General features: G+C 38.9%; 1 protein-coding gene across 1 annotated transcript in view; it reads left to right on the top strand.

The window, feature by feature from the left end:
- The window catches only part of LOC142857826 (putative ATP-dependent RNA helicase DDX60), a 93,994-nt gene that overhangs the window by 55,516 nt on the left and 18,609 nt on the right, over positions 1-19,869 (top strand). The window contains exons 26-29 of the mRNA XM_075986815.1: positions 10,583-10,727; positions 11,865-12,017; positions 14,250-14,354; positions 15,920-16,120. Of these exons, the coding sequence (XP_075842930.1) occupies positions 10,583-10,727; positions 11,865-12,017; positions 14,250-14,354; positions 15,920-16,120 (604 nt within the window). The remainder of the gene's footprint in view (positions 1-10,582; positions 10,728-11,864; positions 12,018-14,249; positions 14,355-15,919; positions 16,121-19,869) is intronic.

The raw sequence follows: 19,869 nt of genomic DNA, 5'->3' as shown, positions 1-19,869 counted from the left end.
TGTCCTAGTAGGAAGCATGCATTGAAAATACTCTATACTGAAGTTCTAATAACTGCTTGGATTGTTTTTGTTTTTAAATTTCAGAGAGTTGGTTGGAGACAAGTAACCAATATTGCATATTGCTTATTTGCATCGATCATTTTAATTTATGGTTATTTGGAGCAAGTCCAAATGTATCAGTCTGTGTGTATTGTAGAACTTGACATGATCATCCCACATTGTCCATGTGACTCCACCTTGACTCATGACACCTTGTCACAGTGTGAATCATACAGTGAGATTTGGACTGGATTACAATGCCAGTTTTACCCTTGGAAAATCATTGTTCTCAGTATGTAGCTAAAATGTGTCTTCCCTATGGCCCTTTAGTGGCTGTGTGGGGTAAAAACTCTATATTTCCCCCTTATGAATGCAGAGGTCTTTATGGACTTAAGATTCTCCAGGTTCACACCTCTTCAACCTAACTAACCCTAGCTTATAAACTTTGAAATTGGTTATATTACCCCTGTTTGGTATCCTTTTTCTTGTTGCCCAGCTGTTGGAGTCTAATGTCTACTGTTGATCATCTAACAATTTTGATTTTGTTTTTCCTTTCCCCATGCATTTCTTGCCACTGCCTTTTTTTGCTATTTGTGGTTCTATTCACTTCATTTATCCTTCCATCTCTTTCTGTCCATGGGCCTACATCTCTGCCTCTTGAGTACCTTCACCCTTATTGCTCCCATCATCTGTTATCTCATAAAATTTCATCTGTTCTCTGAATCTTATACTTAGACTTATACTTTTTTGTTTGTTATTTTTTGTTTAGTTAGGACATAAATTATTCTGTATTTTTAAAATATATAAACTGACCATCTCTTATTAAAAAATACAAAATCCCAAATCCTTCAAAATCTGAGACTCTGGATGTTCAGATAACACTGTCTATAGAATTTTTTTGTGATAAAACTTTGTTCCTTTCCTCTCAGATTCATAATCTCATTTTTAATTAGTACACACACACATGTTTCTTATTAATTTCATTTACTGTACTTATGTGAATGCATGTCTAGAAATGATCACTCTGGATCGGGTAAACAATCAAGATGCTAGTAACTTGAGAAGACTGATTCTTTCTCTTTTGATAATCAATTAATTGTCTATAGCTTTTCATCTAAGGGTGGGTCCTCATGAGATTTCCCACATCCGTATTTGTTATCAACAATTTTTTTTCATTGTTCAGGTTTTGTTTGGATGACTATATAGTTAAGATGCCCAATTTAAAATCCTGTAATAAGAGTTTATTGCATAGAGTTGCAGCCCCAGAAGTACTGTTCTTATTGGGCCAGCCTGTCGTGGAACAGCCAGGCATTGTCGGTCCTGGTGCAAGTGACAACTTCATGCACTGGACCTAGAAAAAAGCACTGTAAAGGGCTGGGAAACAGAGTAGTTGCTCAGCTGGAATAGCAAGTAGAGGATTTTGTAGAAAGAGATTTTTAGGAGAGAGGAAGGTGTAGCAAAGTTTATTAAAGGCTAACAGATTTTTTTTTTAAGGAAAGAACTGCTGGGCAGAATTTTAACATGAATAGAGGTGGGTGGTAGATAGGAAAGATAGAAGCCCTAGGCTGCCATGTGGCAGTCACAGTGGTAGCAGGAGGGAGGGAAAAACAGAGACAGAACAAACAGAAGAATGTGACATTTTGAGTCCCATTGAGATGCCAGCAGACACAGAAGCAGGGACCAGGAGATAAGAGATGTATCCAGCAGGCAAGAGCCCAAACTGTGGATCTCTCAGGCTCTGGGAGAGGAGAATGAGTAGGAGAAATGTCCACATGACTGCAGTATGTTTCAGAAGCCAGACAAGCACACAGGTGAAAGGGAGAACAGAAACACAAGGACAGAACATCTATGCCACTTAGAGTAGGAGGGAGGCTGAATGGATCCATTGCTGGGAGAATCCTAGCAAGAATAGACCACATACCAGGAAGAAGAGAGGAGGGCAGACAGACAAACAGAACAGTGAAGGGGAAGGGATGGGAGCACAATGTTCACCAAATGTGGATAAGTGTACTCACATTGTCTAGCCCCAGTTTGGATAGGTTTCATAGCAATTGGGGATCAGACTTAATCTTCAAGCAACCAATCACAAACCTTTGCTGGGACCCAAAGTCTAAAGCACTGCATCTAGAACTCTAGGCTTTGGATCAAAAAAGGATGCAGGATGCACCCTTGGCAGGACATCTTCTATGGAAGGATTCCCACAGAGAAAAGGATGCCTCTGTTCCAGTAACATGTCAGGGTCCTGATGTGGCCACATCTTTGGCAAGATGCCCCCAAATCAGAAGAGGACTTGAATCTGTAAGGCAATGATTGGGGAAAGACACCTTACTGGTCCAGAAGTTAATATACCTGGTAAGAACAGGGCAGGAAGAATAAAGAGAAAGTGGCTTCCCACTCTGCAGTGGACTAATATGGAATTCATCCATGTGGCCAGGGGCATGTGGAGGAGAATTCAGTTCTTTCTGGAACAATAAAGAAGATGAAAAAATTCTGGACCCCAATGTTAAACTTCTCTGCAGATGCAGCCAATCTAATTGAGCTGAATTAAGAATTAAAAGTCCAGGTTTAATGAACTAAAACACTCCAGGGTGGTCTTGCGGGGAGGGAGAAATCCACAAGGGAGGACCATTTGGGGGTTGGAGGGCATCATCTTAAATAGACTGTAGGCATGGTCCCAGGCATCTCTGGGAGTGGAACTGCTGTTTTGTGGGCTTTCTGAGACTCGGTAGGGTTTGCATTGAGGAGGATCCTGAGGTAGAGCTCTACACAAATACTGAGGTGTAGGAGTTGTATTGTAGATGTTTCAAGTGGGGAGAGCCATCCCATGGTCAGTTGTTTTCTGCATTTTGGTGAGTTGATTGTAACATGGAGGGCCTGCTTGTTGGAGATTTCTGTCCTGCCCGGTTCCCAAAGCTGGCAAGCCCCAAAGAAAATCACACAGAGATCTCCATAAGTTATAAAACTGATCTGCCCATTAGGTCAGGCTTTGCATTAGCTTTTATATTGTATATTACCCCATTATCCTTAACTATGTTAGCTACATGGCTCAGCACCTTTCTCAGCCAGCAGGTTACATCATGCTTCTTGGTGGTCTGGGCAGGAATGGGGAGAATGGGCTTCCTCCTTTCCAGCATTCTCCTGTTCTCATCACCCCTCCTCTATTTCCTGTCTGGTTGGCCTGCCTATACTTCCTGCCTGGCCAATCAGTGTTTATTTAAAACACAATTGACAGAATACAGACAACTCTCCCACACCACTTCCCCCTCTTTTTTTTTTACAAAGAAAAATATTCATAGTCCATTTTTTTGGGGAATGTCGGTGTAGTTTTCCAGGTGACTTCCTGCTGGTTGGAGGCACTGATAATCTTATAAGGACCTAAAGAAAATTTAGAGTTATAATCAAGTCCTGATTGGAGTATCCTGTGAGTCTTGATCATCTCAGGCAGCAGTCTTGAATCTGCTCTGGATGTAGAACTCAGACATCCGGGCCATCTGTTTCTACAGGAGATTTCTCAGGTGGTCTTCCTTGACCTAACCTGATTTTTTTTTTGGTTCTTTTTTTTTTAATTTTTTTATTGAAAAAAAATTTCCGCCTCCTCCCAGCCTCCCACTCCTCTCCCCCTCCCCCTCCCCCAACTCCTCTCCCCCTCCCTCTCCAGTCTGAAGAGCAATCAGGGTCCCCTGCCCTGTGGAAAGTCCAAAGTCCTCCCCCATCCATCCTGGTCTAGGAAGGTGAACATTCAAACTGGCTAGGCTCCCACAAAGCCAAAACATGAAGTAGGATCATAACCCAGTGCCATTTATTCAGAGAGTCCAGTTTTATCCCATGCTTTTTCAGTCACAGTCCATCTGGCCTTGGTGAGCTCCCAATAGATTAGCCCCACTATCTCTGTGGGTGGGTACACCCCTTGTGGTCCTGACTTCTTTGATCATGTTCTCCCTCCTTCTGCTCCTCATTGGGACATTGGGAGCTCAGTCCAGTGCTCCAGAGTGGGTCTCTGTCTCTATCTCGATCCATTGCCAGATGACGGTTCTATGGTGATATGCAAGATATTCATCAGTATGGCTATAGGATAGGGTCATTTCAGGTTCCCTATCCTCAGATACCCCAGGAGCTAACTGGGGACATTGCCCTGGGCACCTGGGAGCCCCTCTAGGTCCAAGTCTCTTGCCAACCCTAAGATGGCTCCCTTAATTAAGATATATGCTTCCCTGCTCCCCTATCCAACCTTCTTTTATCCCAATCATCCTGTTTCCCCAAGTTCTCCCCATCCTACCCTTCTCACTTTTCTCTCCCCCTCTCCCCTTACCCCCCTCCTACCCCACCCCCAAGATCTTGATTTTTTGCCTGGCAATCTTGTCTACTTCCCATACCCAGGAGGATAGCTGTATGTTTTTCTTTGGGTTCACCTTCTTATCTAGCTTCTTTAGGATAACAAATTATAGACTCACTGACCTTTATTTATGGCTAGAACCCAAGTATGAGTGAGTACATCCCTTGTTCATCTTTTTGGGTCTGGGTTACCTCACTCAGGATAGTGTTTTCTATTTCCATTCATTTGCATGCAAAATTTGAGAAGTCATTGTTTTTTACCGCTGAGTAGTACTCTAATGTGTATATATTCCACACTTTCTTCATCCATTCTTCCATTGAAGGACATCTAGGTTGTTTCCAGGTTCTGGCTATTACAAATAGTGCTGCTATGAACAAAGTTGAACAAATGCCCTTGTCATATGATCGGGCATCTCTTGGGTATATTCCCAAGAGTGGTATTGCTGGGTCCAGGGGTAGGTTGATCCCGAATTTCCTGAGAAATCGCACACTGCTTTCCAAAGTGGTTGCACAAGTTTGCATTCCCACCAGCAATGGATGAGGGTACCCCTTCCTCCACAGCCTCTCCAGCAGAGGCTATCATTGGTGTTTTTGATTTTAGCCAATCTGACAGGTATAAGATGATATCTCAAAGTTGTTTTGATTTGCATTTCCCTGATCGCTAAGGAGGTTGAGCATGACCTTAAATGTCTTTTGGCCATTTGAACTTCTTCTGTTGAGAATTCTCTGTTCAGATCAGTGCCCCATTTTTTAATTGGGTTAATTAGCATTTTACAGTCTAGTTTCTTGAGTTCTTTATATATTTTGGAGATCAGAACTTTGTCTGTTGCGGGGTTGGTGAAGATCTTCTCCCAGTCAGTGGGTAGCCTTTTTTTAAATATTTATTTATTTATTATGTATACAATGTTCTGTCTGTGTGTATGTCAGCAGGCCAGAAGAGGGCGCCAGACCTCATTACAGATGGTTGATGAGCCACCATATGGTTGCTGGGAATTGAACTCAGGACCTTTGGAAGAGCAGGCAGTGCTCTTAACCACTGAGCCATCTCTCCAGCCCCAGTGTGTAGCCTTTTTGTCTTAGTGACAGTGTCCTTTGCTTTGCAGAAGCTTCTCAGTTTCAGTAGGTCCCATTTATTCAATGTTGCCCTTAATGTCTGTGCTGCTGGGGTTATACCTAGGAAGCGATCGCCTGTGCCCATATGTTGTAGGGTACTTCCCACTTTCTCTTCTATCAGGTTCAGTGTGTTCAGATTGATATTGAGGTCTTTGATCCATTTGGACTGGAGTTTTGTGCATGGTGATAGATATGGGTCTATTTTCATTCTTCTACAGGTTGACATCCAGTTCTGCCAGCACCATTTGTTGAAGATGCTTTCTTTCTTCCATTGTATACTTTTAGCTCCTTAATCGAAAATGAGGTGATCATAGGTTTGTGGGTTAAAATCTGGGTCTTCTATATGATTCCATTGGTCAACTTCTCTGTTTTTATGCCAATACCACACTGTTTTCATTACTGTGGCTCTGTAATAGAGTTTGAAGTCAGGGATGGTAATGCCTCCAGAAGTTCCTTTATTGTATAAGATTGTTTTGGCTATCCTGGGTTTTTTGTTTTTCCATATAAAGTTGATTATTGTCCTCTCCAGATCTGTGAAGAATTTTGATGGGACCTTGATGGGGATTGCATTGAATCTATAAATTGCCTTTGGTAGAATTGCCATTTTTACTATGTTGATCCTCTCAATCCAAGAGCAAGGGAGATCCTTACATTTTCTGGTATCCTCTTCAATTTCTTTCTTCAATGCCTTAATGTTCTTGTCAAATAGATCTTTCACTTCCTTGGTTAGAGTTACCCCAAGATATTTTATGCTGTTTGTGGCTATCGTGAAAGGTGATGCTTCTCTGATTTCCCTCTCTGCTTCCATATCCTTTGTGTATAGGAGGGCGATTGATTTTTTGGAGTTGATCTTGTATCCTGCCACATTACTAAAGGTGTTTATCAGCTGTAGGAGTTCTTTGGTGGAGTTTTTGGGGTTGCTTATGTACACTATCATATCATCTGCAAATAATGAAAGTTTAACTTCTTCCTTCCCAATTTGAATCCCCTTGATCCCCTTATGTTGTCTTATTGCTATTGCTAAAACCTCAAGAACTATATTGAAGAGGTATTGGAGAGTGGACAGCCTAGTCGTATTCCTGATTTTAGTGGGATGGCTTTGAGTTTCTCTCCGTTTAATTTGATGTTAGCTGTCCGTTTGCTGTAAATAGCTTTTATTATATTTAGGTATGACCCTTGTATCCCTAATCTCTCCAAGACTTTTATCATAAAGGGATGTTGAATTTTGTCAAATGCTTTTTCAGCATCTAATGAAATGATCATATGGTTTTTTTCTTTCAGTTTATTTATATGCTGGATTACATTGATAGATTTGCGTATGTTGAACCAGCCCTGCATCTCTGGGATGAAGCCTACTTGATCATAATGGATAATTTTTCTAATGTGTTCTTGGATACGGTTTGCCAGTATTTTGTTGAGAATTTTTATGTCGATATTCATGAGTGAGATTGGCCTATAATTCTCTTTCTTGGTTGAGTCTTTGTGTGGTTTTGGTATCAGAGTGACTGTAGCTTCATATAAGAAATTTGGCAATGACTCTTCTGTTTCTATATTGTGAAAAACATAAAGGAGTATAGGTATTAGCTCTTCTTGGAAGTTCTTGTAGAATTCTGCATTGAAACCATCTGGTCCTGGGCTTTTTTTGGTAGGGAGGTTTTTGATAACAGCTTCTAATTCTTCGCGACTAACAGGTCTATTTAGATTGTTCACCTGGTCCTGGTTTAACTTTGGTATATGGTATTTATCTAAAAATGTGTCCATTTCTTTTACATTTTCCAGTTTTGTGGCATACAGGCTTTTGTAGTAAGATCTAATGATTCTTTGAATTTCTTCTGTGTCTGTGGTTATGTCCCCCTTTTCATTTCTGATCTTATTAATTTGCATATTCCCTCTCTGCCGTTTGATTAGTTTGGATAGGGGTTTATCAATCTTGTTGATTTTCTCCAGGAACCAGCTTTTTGTTTCATTGATTCTTTGGATTGTTTTCTGTGTTTCTATTTTGTTGATTTCCGCCCTCAGTTTGATTATTTCCAGTCTTCTACTCCTCCTAGGTGAGTCTGCTTCTTTTTTTTCTAGAGCTTTCAGGTGGGCTGTTAAGTCTCCAATGTGAGCTTTCTCTGTTTTCTTTAAGTGGGCACTTAGTGCTATGAACTTTCCTCTCAGGAGTGCTTTCATAGTGTCTCATAAGTTCGAGTATGTTGTTTCTTTATTTTCATTGAATTCAAGGAAGACTTTAATTTCTTTCTTTATTTCTTCCTTGATCCAGGTGTAGTTCAGTAGTTGACTGTTCAGTTTCCATGAGTTTGTAGGCTTTCTGGGGGTAACATTGTTGTTGAATTCTAACTTTAATCCATGGTGATCTGATAAGACACAGGAGGTTACGAATATTTTTTTGTAACTGTGGAAGTTTGCTTTGTTTATTGGTTCCATTTTGTAACATGAGGGTCAGGCCAATTCTCCCACACTAGTTGATGGGTTCTATATACTGCAAACAGATGGTACTTTGATGAAGATGCAAGCTATACTTATTTGTGCATGTAAGAATAAGTATTTAGGATGCTGTTGGTGGTTATACCAGTTTAGGGATGTAGTACCAGTAAGTTCCCCTCTATGGTCTATTATTTCACTAGTGGCATATAGTTGGTTAAGTTTATAGTAACAGACATGAATATCCTTCGCTTGAATGAGGCCGTAAGTCCAATTAGTTGTTGGTAGTGACCATGGAGATGTAAGTGCCACTTTTGCACTATTGGAGATATAGTGCCATGCTACTGTTACAGTATGTAGGCTGTACAGTTGGGTAAGACTTTTCATTGTCCCCTTGGCAGCTTCTATATATGCTATAAAAGCTAGTTCTTAGGGATGTCTAGAGATGTTTTTAAGTGAAGAGTTAGGACTCACTTTGGAGTTTAAACAACTTTTAAAGCATCTTTGATCCAAATATTTCAAACTCTAGAGAAAACTAGAGTTTGCTCTGGCTCCTTTTATGTACAATGCCTCTGCATGTTTTGCTGCTTCCTTAGCAGAATATTGTATAGAGGCAGTGAACTCCAAAGGCAAAACAGGTAGGAAGTATAAGATTACTTGTTAAATGATCCTTCTTAGGATATATCTACTTCAGGGTTTTATGAGTCACATGGTAAAGGTGGGTTAGTGGCCAGCAACCCAAGCTGTCAAAATGAAAGGTTTTTAATATCATTGTTTTAGTATCTGCACTCTCAATATAAGGAGGATGGGGACCCTGCTTATGAGTATGCACTGGAGGACAAACTCTGACCCTTCTCTTTCTGCATCCATTTTCATAATGTGAGAACCCCTAAAGAAACATGCACATCAAAAGGTCACTCTATGGGGTCATGTCTGTTGAGCTAGAAGGACATTTTCTCTGTTTTCTTTACCAGTTTTTATTTATTAACAGTTTTTTATTAATAGTTTTTTTTGTTTGTTTTTTTGGTTTTTCGAGACAGGGTTTCTCTGTGGTTTTGGAGCCTGTCCTGAAACTAGCTCTTGTAGACCAGGCTGGTTTTATTAATAGTTTAAAAATTGAGTTACACAACAATCTGTCTTCCTCTGTAAGTGTATCAGCACATGTTTTGAAAACAGTGCTAGGCATAATGACATTTACCTCCTCATTATGATTTATTCTACTTGGAGTTGCAGCCCCAGAAGTACTGTTCTTATTGGGCCAGCCTGTCATGATTTCTGAATGTGTGATGTATACCACTACATTGCAGAATGCAAGTGGCCTCATCAGGAATGTCTTATTTGCATAATTAAGAGACAAATTTGAAAAAAAAAGTGATTGTAAAAGCCTGGTACATTCAAAGGTCCTGGAGAATACAGAGAATACCTAAGGGTCTCAGCCAAGTTTATGTAGTACACGCTGAAAAGGGCTGTCTGTGTATATATTACTTAGTGAAGGGGTGGACACATAGGGAAATCAAGAGGAATAACAGGAGGAAAACAAAATTAAGAAGATGTGGCTTCTGTTAGAATATAGCCTGGACTTGGTCCCTATTTGCAAAGTCTACATCAAAGAGGAAGGGAGATATCCTTAGATAGTAAAGCAGAGAGAGGAGAGCATATACCTCAAACTTGAGAGTGGGAAAGGTTGAAAGGGAGAAAATGATCATCACATTAGCAAGATGAAGCCAGGTCATCTGGGCAACAGGGAATAATGGAGGAGAATGCTCCAGAAAAAAAGACACATTCATAATGGCTTTATCTTGCGGGGTCATGTAGGGCAACCCTAATTAGTCTTATTAAATAGAAACCCAGAGTCAAATATTAGGATGAAATCTGAAAGATCAGAGAAGCAGAGCAGCAGTCACTAGAAAGACTTCTTACCTCTGTGAATCCTCAGACTGAATAGGCCATCCTGTCTCCCCACACAAAATCTCTGAGCTCCTATCTCCTCCAGCTTTATATTCCTCTCTCAGCTCAGCCTTATCACTTCGTGTCTTCACTTCCCTAGTTGATGGGGAAGTTCAGCCAATCAGATTTTGTTTGGGGTGTGTCCCCCTGAGACCAAGAAACAAAGATAAAAACATCTAGGTGGACTCGCCCCTCTTTTCTTTTGTTCTCTCTGTGCTCCTGGTGTTTGCTCATGGTGTTCGCTGGACCCTTGGTCATGTGAGTTTCCCTTTTTCCAAACTGTTAAACTAAATCTTGTGTATTGAGCTGGTCTGGTTAATTCTAGCTTATTGATCGACCGCGCCCTTCACCTAGTGCTGCTATTAAAGGTGTGAGACACCTTACCTGGCTCTGTTTCTCTTTTCGACTGACTTCTTAACATGTAGCCCAAGGTGGACTTGAACTTCTAATCTTTCTGCTTCCTCCTCCCAAGTGCTGGATTTAAAGGTGCGTGTAATCTGATCTCCAGGCAAGCTTTATTTGTCACAAACATGCAAAATATGACACAGCAGGATCATAGGCTCCAGGAGCTGATGAGTAAATACATTAGGGCCAGAGGACTGAATCATGATATTGTAAAGACAAGAACCATTTATTCTGGTTGAAAGCATGACTTAAGATACTTTGGGCTTCTTGTAGTGATTGGAAATAAATACTGATTTCTTGAAATTATATTCTTCTAAAGAGATGAAAAAAGTCAGAAAGCCTCCAGATTGGATCAAATCAGCATGTATGAAGCTGAACACAATCAACTCCTGAAGCGTCTGGAGAAGAATCTGGAGATTCCCCAAGACTGCACGTATGCTGATCAGAAAGCAATAGATGATGAGGTCAGCACCCAGAAGGGAGAAAAGCCTCTTCCATGCAGTCAATGTTGGAAATACTGCAGGCAATTACTACCATAAGGGAGATCTCTGGAAGCTATAGATGTAGCAGACAGGAACTTTTGCTGCACACAGCATTCAAGGACCTTCCAATCCACACTTAGGATAGGTTTAGAATTTATAGACTGATTTTGTCTTGCTGACAAATCACCCAAGTGTTTTTGTACTATGTTTTCTATAAAAATCTGTATATTATAGTCAGAATTTGGACCCCTGCAGACAAATATATTTAGGTACTGACAACATTTCTTAAAATTAGAGTCTTTCTATATTTCAGCTAAAACTTTCGCCAAAGAGTCTTTGGGATATCTAAAATTTGTTTAACCCATCATCTTTAAACTTTTTGTCCTTTAAACTATTAATATTTATAGATAACATACTTAACAATACAACCAATTTCAATAAAAGCAATGTCATCATGTACATACACTCACTCACATATACATTTGAGTGTTTCATTGTATCATAAACTTCTTTTGTCAGCTTCATAACCTGTTTAGTATGTACATTATTGTTTTAACTGAACCTCAACATTCTGTCTTATAGATAGCTATAAAATCAAAATAGCTACATATTAGTCTTTTATGTTCGGAGACTTAAACTTATTTCTTCTCGCCAAGTGTTGATCTTTTTGTATATTATAACACTGGACACAGGTGGATTTCCTCCTTATTACATGAGTATTCTTGAGGCCATTAGTATGTCATTTGCAGTAGGATGTTGACATTTCTTGACCTTACAGTATAAAGGTTTTGCTTTACTTTCTGGGGAGAACTTTAGAAAATGTTTTATAGTCGCTTGATCTTGTTCTGGTAAGAGTGGGCTGTCTACCATGCTGACAGAGTTTTCTATCCTAGAATTGACGTGAGACTGCCAAGAACTGAGGAGACTTTTTCTGTGGTAGCTATTGTTGTCATAAAACATTTTGTTGTTGTTGTTGATGATGATAATGATCATGTGTCGAGTAAAGGTCAAACAGTGACCTTGGCCAAGTTGTTATGCAATATATGCATTATTTTCATTAAACATCTGACTCATTGACAATTAGATAATCTAATATTCTAAATCTCCTGTTTCTTTTAGTCATTGCAGAAGGTGTTTAGACGAGTGAATTTCCAAAGATACGGTGCTCTACTCAAGATTTTGGCAAGAAGGGGCATTGGCTTTCATCACAGCTCCATGAGTGCCAAAGAAAAGCAGTTAGTGGAAATGCTCTTTAGGAAAGGTTTCATTAAGGTGGGTCAATTTTTCACTGTAAAATTTAAAAATGTGGGTAGATAAAACAGAGTGTTCATTGTTTAGCCACTCCTTTACTTTTTTTCATATGAAGGTATGTCTCTTGGGCTGTAGACTTTGTTTACTGACTGGGGAATCGTTACATACGCTCCATGTGACTGGTGCCACTCACTCCACATCTTTCCATATGCACACAAACACACACAGCATCTCTATGTTGATCTCTGTGCTCTCTTACACTTTTGATATTATATGTAGTGTTTGTTGATGTGGCTTTGTCACAACTATTCTCTCCAAGATTTGGAAAATATTTATATTCTAGTTTGAGAAAGTTGATTCCTCTAATATGTTAGCTGAAATGAAAGCATGGATATCCACTTCCTCAGGGCTTCAGCTTTTCTCAACAGAGCTTATAAATATGTCAGTACTGAATATAATTTCTCTTTGTATTGATGGTAACAAGAGGAAGATAGCCTTCGGGCCAATTTTTATTATGTTTTCTTTAGTACATCCTGGGAAGGTTCATGGCAATAATCTAGACAAGTATACAGGGGGCCCTTAGATTATTACTAAGCGTATCTGAATCTAGAGTAATATGTAAAAATTGATGCTAACTACCAAAAATCATCAACCTTAATTTTTGTATGGCATAATCTAAAAGAAAAAATGATAGAATGAAGAAGGAAAAAATAGAAAGAGACATGCCTGAAAAGAGTATCTGAGAGTAATTTCTTTGTTGCTAATGAAGTGATGAATAACTCAACTAATACAGAGGAGACACTAAAGAAATAGTAATATCTTTATCACAGAATACATTTTAAAAAGGTATTTGTTCTGTCCATTTTCTAAATATAAAGCTCCTATTCCCTCAATGTTTGTGCTTGTTAAAGTGATTGAAATAAAAAGTATTTAATAAGTAGTATTATGTCAGAGACATACGTGTCAGTTACAAAACAATTAGAAAAAAATTACTTCACATCTTTAAACATCATCACAAACCAGAGCACAAACTGACGTAGGAAACTAATTATTAGTTATGACAGCTTGAATTATAGGTTGTTTGTTTTAAATATCTTTTATAACCTAAATTAACTCCCTTTTATTAATCTACATTCTGCCATGTAATGTTATCTTGCTTCCATCTTGAACCTCTTGATTCCTCTCCACGTCTGGCTAGTGACTCCACATTTCTTTTTCCCAGAGTTCTCTCTGTCCCTTGAAGTCCTGCCTAACCTCCTTCTATCTAATTATTGGCATCCAGCTCTTTATTAAACCTATCAGAAGATGTCTTGGCAAAGACACATCTTTACAGTGTACAAAAAGGCAGTTCCACAACAAGACAGGAGAAGTCAACAAATACTAGCTATTTCAGGAAAAAAATGAACAAGAAGTTCATTATATGAATAAACTTTACATTCTTTTCTGCTTCTGATTGGTGATCATGCAAATTCATGACAGAAAAGAAAATATATTTTGTTCCTAAATCATTTCTCAATAAACTTTAGTAGATGCAAAAATTATCAGGAAGGAGGCTTGTAAAAGATTTATTGCCCTCATGGAGAAATTCCTCTCCTAATATATTTCTAACAATGCTTACTGCAACACTTACCCCATGCTAGATGCTTGGCTCTGGAGATACAACAGTGAACGATACTTGAACTTTAGTCTTTGAGGAGTAAATGAAATCACAGTGATTTTGAGGGATATTGAGGGAATAATGCAAAGAGCCGAGAGGTACATGGTTATGAGAGGAGATAATTATTTTAGATATGGCCTCAACATTCCTCTGTGACATTTTCACCACACAATTCAGTTTAAAGTATATTCCTTGCAAAGCAACCAGTATCATAACAGATTCTATTTGAGAATGTGCCATCTGTGTTTGCAAAATAAGAAAAAAGCATTATGTATCATCCCCTCAGTTTGCCCATTGTAATTTAATCTGGATTTCAATACAGTGGGTTTTTTTGTTTTTTTGTTTGTTTGTTTGTTTGTTTGTTTTTTGAGACAGGGTTTCTCTGTAGTTTTGGAGCCTGTCCTGGAACTAGCTTCTGTAGACCATCCTGGCCTCAAACTCACAGAGAGTCACCTGCCTCTGCCTCCTGAGTACTGAGATTAAAGACATGCCCCTCTACCCCTGACTGATTTCAATACAACTTTGAGCAACTGAATGGAAATGCTTGTATTCTACCAAAGTGTCGGCGTGTGGAATCACTATTTTTCTCCTTTTAGGTGGTAACAGCTACTGGAACACTCGCTTTAGGAGTCAACATGCCTTGTAAATCTGTGGTTTTTGCTCAAAACTCAGTCTATCTGGATGCTTTAAATTTCAGACAGGTAAATAAATATACATTAACTTAATGCATCAATACTATATAGTGGTGAAATAGTGAAAGTTAAAGACTTCCTTTAACTGCTAATTTAGTAATATGCTCCAGTACATGGCAGATCACTGTTGGTGCCTGTCTGGTGTTGAGTAAGCATAGGGCTATGAGATTATGTGACCACTGCTAATCATGTGTATGATCTTGGATAGGACATCCAATCTCCTCTTTTATCTGTAGAATCTGCATGACCATGATTGTCCCATGACATGCACACAAGCGAAATAATGTGTTTTGCAAAAAAGGGTCTATTTCAAAGTTTCTGGAAAACATTTACGTTCTTATTTACTAAGCATGGGTTTTCTGGAGCCATCTTTAATACTCTTCTTGGCTCTTGATACACAGTCAGTTTCCAAACCAACTTCCATACTGTCCTGGTATTGTTTGGCTGTTTTCCCACAATCTGTGCATGCAGAATTACCATGTTCTACCCAGCTCCAGAGATTGATTTAACTGGGGTTGCAAGGTAGTGAGAAAAGGACAGATACACAGACATATAGAAAAGCTGGGATCAGGTAGAGTTGGATTTCTGGTGGAGAAACTATATCATTTGAAAGCTCATTGTGTTTGTTATATACAATTGAACACAAAAGTGGACTTATTGCATATCTGAACAAGGAGACAGTATGGCTAATCTTAGGAGCAGGTCTGTGGGGAGAAGCTTTCAGGCCCAAATGTCTGGGAGGAGAAGCTACAATTAACAGTCTCTGCATAGTATTTAAATCCAAACATGGACCAGAAAAAATTTTTAATCCCATTAGGGGAATAATTCAGTTCCTTTGGGGTGAGGTATTGGGTCCTTGACATATCTGTTCTCACACCAATGATAAACATTCCTATAGGACTTCATTCCTTTCACCCGGGGTTTCTTTATCTCCCCACACATTTAGATTTCATCACAAAGTCTTGGCCTTGTACGTTAAAGCATTTTCTTTGTTTTTGATTCTCCTTGTTTTATTCTATTCTGCATACAGCAAAATTTGTCTTCATAGAGTATATCTTCTCAGAAGTGTTAGGTCAATATTTCTGTTGGCAGAGTCAAATGTAGCTATATCCACTAATAATCAAATGACATATAATGTGTATAATTAATGTTAACAATACATTAGCATATAATAGCATAGTATATGTTTTATGATATATTATATAATATTATATATCATAGATAAAATATTTTATCAAGTAAGTAATTGCCAGAAAGTGACAATTATATGTTATACAACACAAAATATATTCATAGTATTTGATGTATGAATTTTTAGATATATGTAGTTCTGTACAGCATTATACAAATACTTAGTACAATTAATTTTACAAGGGAATGACAGATATGTTATTTAAAATAGCTCTACCTCAGATATGATAAAGTTTTTAGATTTTAAATAGAAGGCTATTCATTTTAGTTAACCTCCAGGCCCAGCATCCTTGCTCAAAAGCAATGCAAAAACCTTAGCTCTTTATATTCTCTTAGGAAAAACCCCAGGTGATTCTCACAGCTTGATTCTGCTCTGTTTCCAGATGTCTGGTCGGGCTGGAAGACGAGGGCAAGATCTTCTGGGTGATGTCTACTTCTTTAATATTCCACCGTTTAAAATACAAAAGCTCATAAAATCTAAAGTGCCTGAGCTGAGAGGCCAGTTTCCTCTCAGTATCTCTCTCATTCTGAGACTCATGCTGCTGGCCTCCAAGGCAGATGACCCAGAGGACGGCAAGGCAAAGGTGCTGTGTCTCCCAGCCTGGGCCTCTACCAATGGTCTGGCTGGCCTGTGCTCTACTGTGCTGTTATCAGGGTTAGCATGCTTCTCCATGTTCTCTAGAGAAAGGTGGAGGACACTGGGGCAAAGAATAAGTTATGTTCGTTCCATTATCAGACAGAATTTGTGACTGGGTGGGCACTAAGGTGTTCCCATGATACTGTTTTCTAGTATCATGGACAGCATTGTGTTGTAGCAAAGGGTGCCAGCTATCATCTGTTTCTACCATTCAGAAACAAAAAGATTATTTTATAATTTTAAAGTAACAGTTTATTTTTTCATAAGACAAAATATATGTTGATTAAAAATGTTTAGAAAAATGTAAATAGTTGGGAAACAAACCCAAAACAAAATAGGACAAAACAAAAAGGACTCATGACTAGTTCTACCAAAACGATCACATTATTATTTTGGATTTTGTTTTTTAGACATTTTTTTCAAGGTATGATTGCACACTTTATAAGGGTGTAAGTAAGTGGACATCAAAACAAAATCAGAGCATTGTCTTGCTGTTTAAGGGTCTGATAAAAGTGAATTTGAAACATACAATTAGATGATTTAATTTCCATTTTTGTGATGACACACTGTTAGAAGGACTTGTGTTCATTTTCTATTGGCTGTTACAGGTGGGGTGAGCTATGAAGAACAAACGTTTGTTCTGGCTCATGATTCCAGAGGTTCACGGCTGCATGTTGGCAGCTAGTGAAAAACTTTCTTGGCATATCTGAATCACAGTACGTCACTGGGTGAACAGGAAGTGTCCCAGCCTGTCTGGCCTCTCCTGTTCAATCTTCTTGAAAATCCATAAGGATTTCAATATGGGAAACTTCTAGTCTTAAGACTTCCTCTGCTTCTAATCATTTTCCTACATCCCAGCCCTCAATAAGGTATCCAGAAGGGAGATTAGATTTCAGCATGGTCTAGGGACCAAATTCAGACTCCAGGAAACCTAGTCTTTCTTAACCCTGTATTTATTATTATAACCAGTTAAATCAGATACTGCTTACTGATATAAGAATTCCAGGATTTTCATGACGGGTTTGCTGGTTTTATATCAAAGTTTCTTTATTTTTGAATTCTTTTACAATGTCTTCTCTCCCACAATCCCTCCTTCCCTCTCTTGCTTCTTCCCTCCCTCCCTCCTTCCCTCCCTTTCTTCTCTCTTCCTCTCTCTTTCCCTCACTTCCATTCTTCCTCTCTGTGCATGTCCCATGGCACACATGTGGCAGACACAGAAAAAATTCAGGACAATTTGCAGGAGCCCATTTCCCACTTTTCCTGCTCTGGGTCTTGGGTCCTGGGTCCTGGGTATCTGACTCTGGTTGTACTTATTGGTGATAAGTGCCTTTACACAGTGAGCCAATATGTTGGCCCCATTTTCAGTTTTTAATTTTTACTTCTCTGTAGAGATACATGTATTTTCTAATAAGATTTACTATTATTATTTTCATAATTTGATATTATAAAATACATTACTAGCCGGGCGGTGGTGGCGCACGCCTTTAATCCCAGCACTCGGGAGGCAGAGGCAGGCAGATCTCTGTGAGTTCAAGGCCAGGCTGATCTACAAGAGCTAGTTCCAGGACAGGCTCCAAAACCACAGAGAAACCCTGTCTTGAAAAACCAAAAAAAAAAGAAAAGAAAAGAAATACATTACTTATTATTGCAAATGTATATATCGTTTGTGTGTGTGTGTGTGTGCGCGCGCATGCAAATGTCAGGGAGCACATGTGAAGTTCAGAAGACAACTTTGTGGATTCTGTTTTTTTTTCTTCTACCTTTACGTGGGTTCAAAGGATTGAACTCTGGTCTCCAGGCTTTTATGCAAGCACCTTTACCAGAGGAGCTGTCTCTCTGACCCCTTACTATTTTTTTTCAAAGACTTAACTAGGGGGATTAATTTTCCTTTTGTTGGCATATTTGAGAAGAATGATATGAAGCCTTTGCTTACTGTGCTCCCTTTTAAGTGTGGGCAGAAAATCCTCAGAATGTGCTTTATAAATTGTGTACTCTTCATCCAAAATGATGGGTTTATCATGACACTTCCAGACTATATGTCATATGCCTTACATCCCTACTCCATGTATCTGTTGTATTTATCCATTCCTACCACTTGTCTTCTTCCTCATTCAAACACTCTCTCTTCTACTTTCACACATATAAATATGTTTAAATATAGAGATTTAGTGAGAAAAAGCATGCAATACGGTGCTCAGGCTGTTTCTTAGCCTTCAGTATTGGGTATTTCATAGAGCATACTTATTCTATTCTGTCTCCTAGCTGTGGCAGCCAGGCTACTCTCTTTCCTCATACAGTTAATTTGACTTTTTCCTGCCTACATAGTCATATGAGTCTTCTCTTTTTGTTTATTTCAAAATAATTACAGGGAAACTGTATGCTCTACCGACTAGCTCAGTCAGTAGAGCATAAGACTCTTAAGCTCAGGGTCGTGTGTTTGAGCCCCACGTTGGGCGCCACTCTGTAGTAAGGAGCCGTGGGCCGCTTCTCACCACCCAGCTCCTGGCCACAGGCTAGCTTTACCCAAAATAATTACACAGAAATTGTATTCTTTTAAACGCTGCCTGGCCCATTAGTTTCAGCCTCTTATTGGCTAATTCTCATATCTTGCCTTAACCCATATTTATTAATCTGTGTAGCACCATGAGGTGGTGGTTTACCAGAAAGGATCTTATCCTGCGTCCATCTTGGAGAGGAGAGCTATAACATCTGCCCCATTGCCTTCTTTCCATCATTCTGTTCTGTCTATTCTGCCTACCTAATTTTCTGTCTTATCAAAGGCCAAGGCAGTCTCTTTATTAACCAATGAAAGTAACACATAGACAGATGACCCTCCTCTATCATTTCTCCATGCTCTACTTTCTGAAAAGTATTTTTTTGTGTTTGCTTATTTGTTTATTGTTTTTGTTTTTTTTAAAGATAGTGTTTCTCTGTATAATAGCCCTGGCTGTCCTGGAAATCACTTTGTAGACCAGGCTAGCCTTGAACTCTCAGAGATCCACCTGCCTCTACCTTGGGATTATGGGTGTGTGCCACCACCGCCAGACTTGAAAAGTAATTTAAAGGTTACTATTCAGTTACTTTTTGAAGATATTGTTTCATTCTGCTGTACAGACTGTTTTTCTGGTGAGGAGGTTACATATTTTATCCACATAAGTCACATTGTATGTTCAATTCTGTGGTTTTAAGCACATTCACCATTGCCTTTCTATATTCAAGTATTTTTTGAACTAAATCTCTTAAATTATAATTTTTATGAATGATTGTTTTTTATTGTTACTTCTTCAATAATAGTCATTACTTTTTAATATAGCAAGTCTCATTTCCCCGTTTGTCAATTATAATCATAATTGACAAATTATCAAATAATCAAATGCTTTTGATTATGAAAAAGCATACCATTTGTCCTGTGCATTACTGCTTCAGATCTTCAGACTGTCAATCATGTTTGCTGTTGTTGGAGTACTCATGTAGTGTAGACTGGTCTTGAACTCACTAATGAGCTGAGGATGACCTTCAACTCCTTCACCTCCGAGTTCTGGGATCACAAGCATGAGCCACTGTGTCTGGGACAACTCTGTTCTTCAGTAACATTAGGGTAGATTTTAATTATACTTTCCGTCTGGGTGCATCTGTGGAGCCCTCTCTAAAGAAACTTAGCCTGCAGGACAGCAATGTCCTCAAATTAAGGTGGTC

Source organism: Microtus pennsylvanicus, chromosome 9 (assembly GCF_037038515.1).
Source record: "Microtus pennsylvanicus isolate mMicPen1 chromosome 9, mMicPen1.hap1, whole genome shotgun sequence".
Classification (NCBI taxonomy): domain Eukaryota; kingdom Metazoa; phylum Chordata; class Mammalia; order Rodentia; family Cricetidae; genus Microtus; species Microtus pennsylvanicus.
This window is presented reverse-complemented; position numbering and strand designations above follow the sequence as displayed.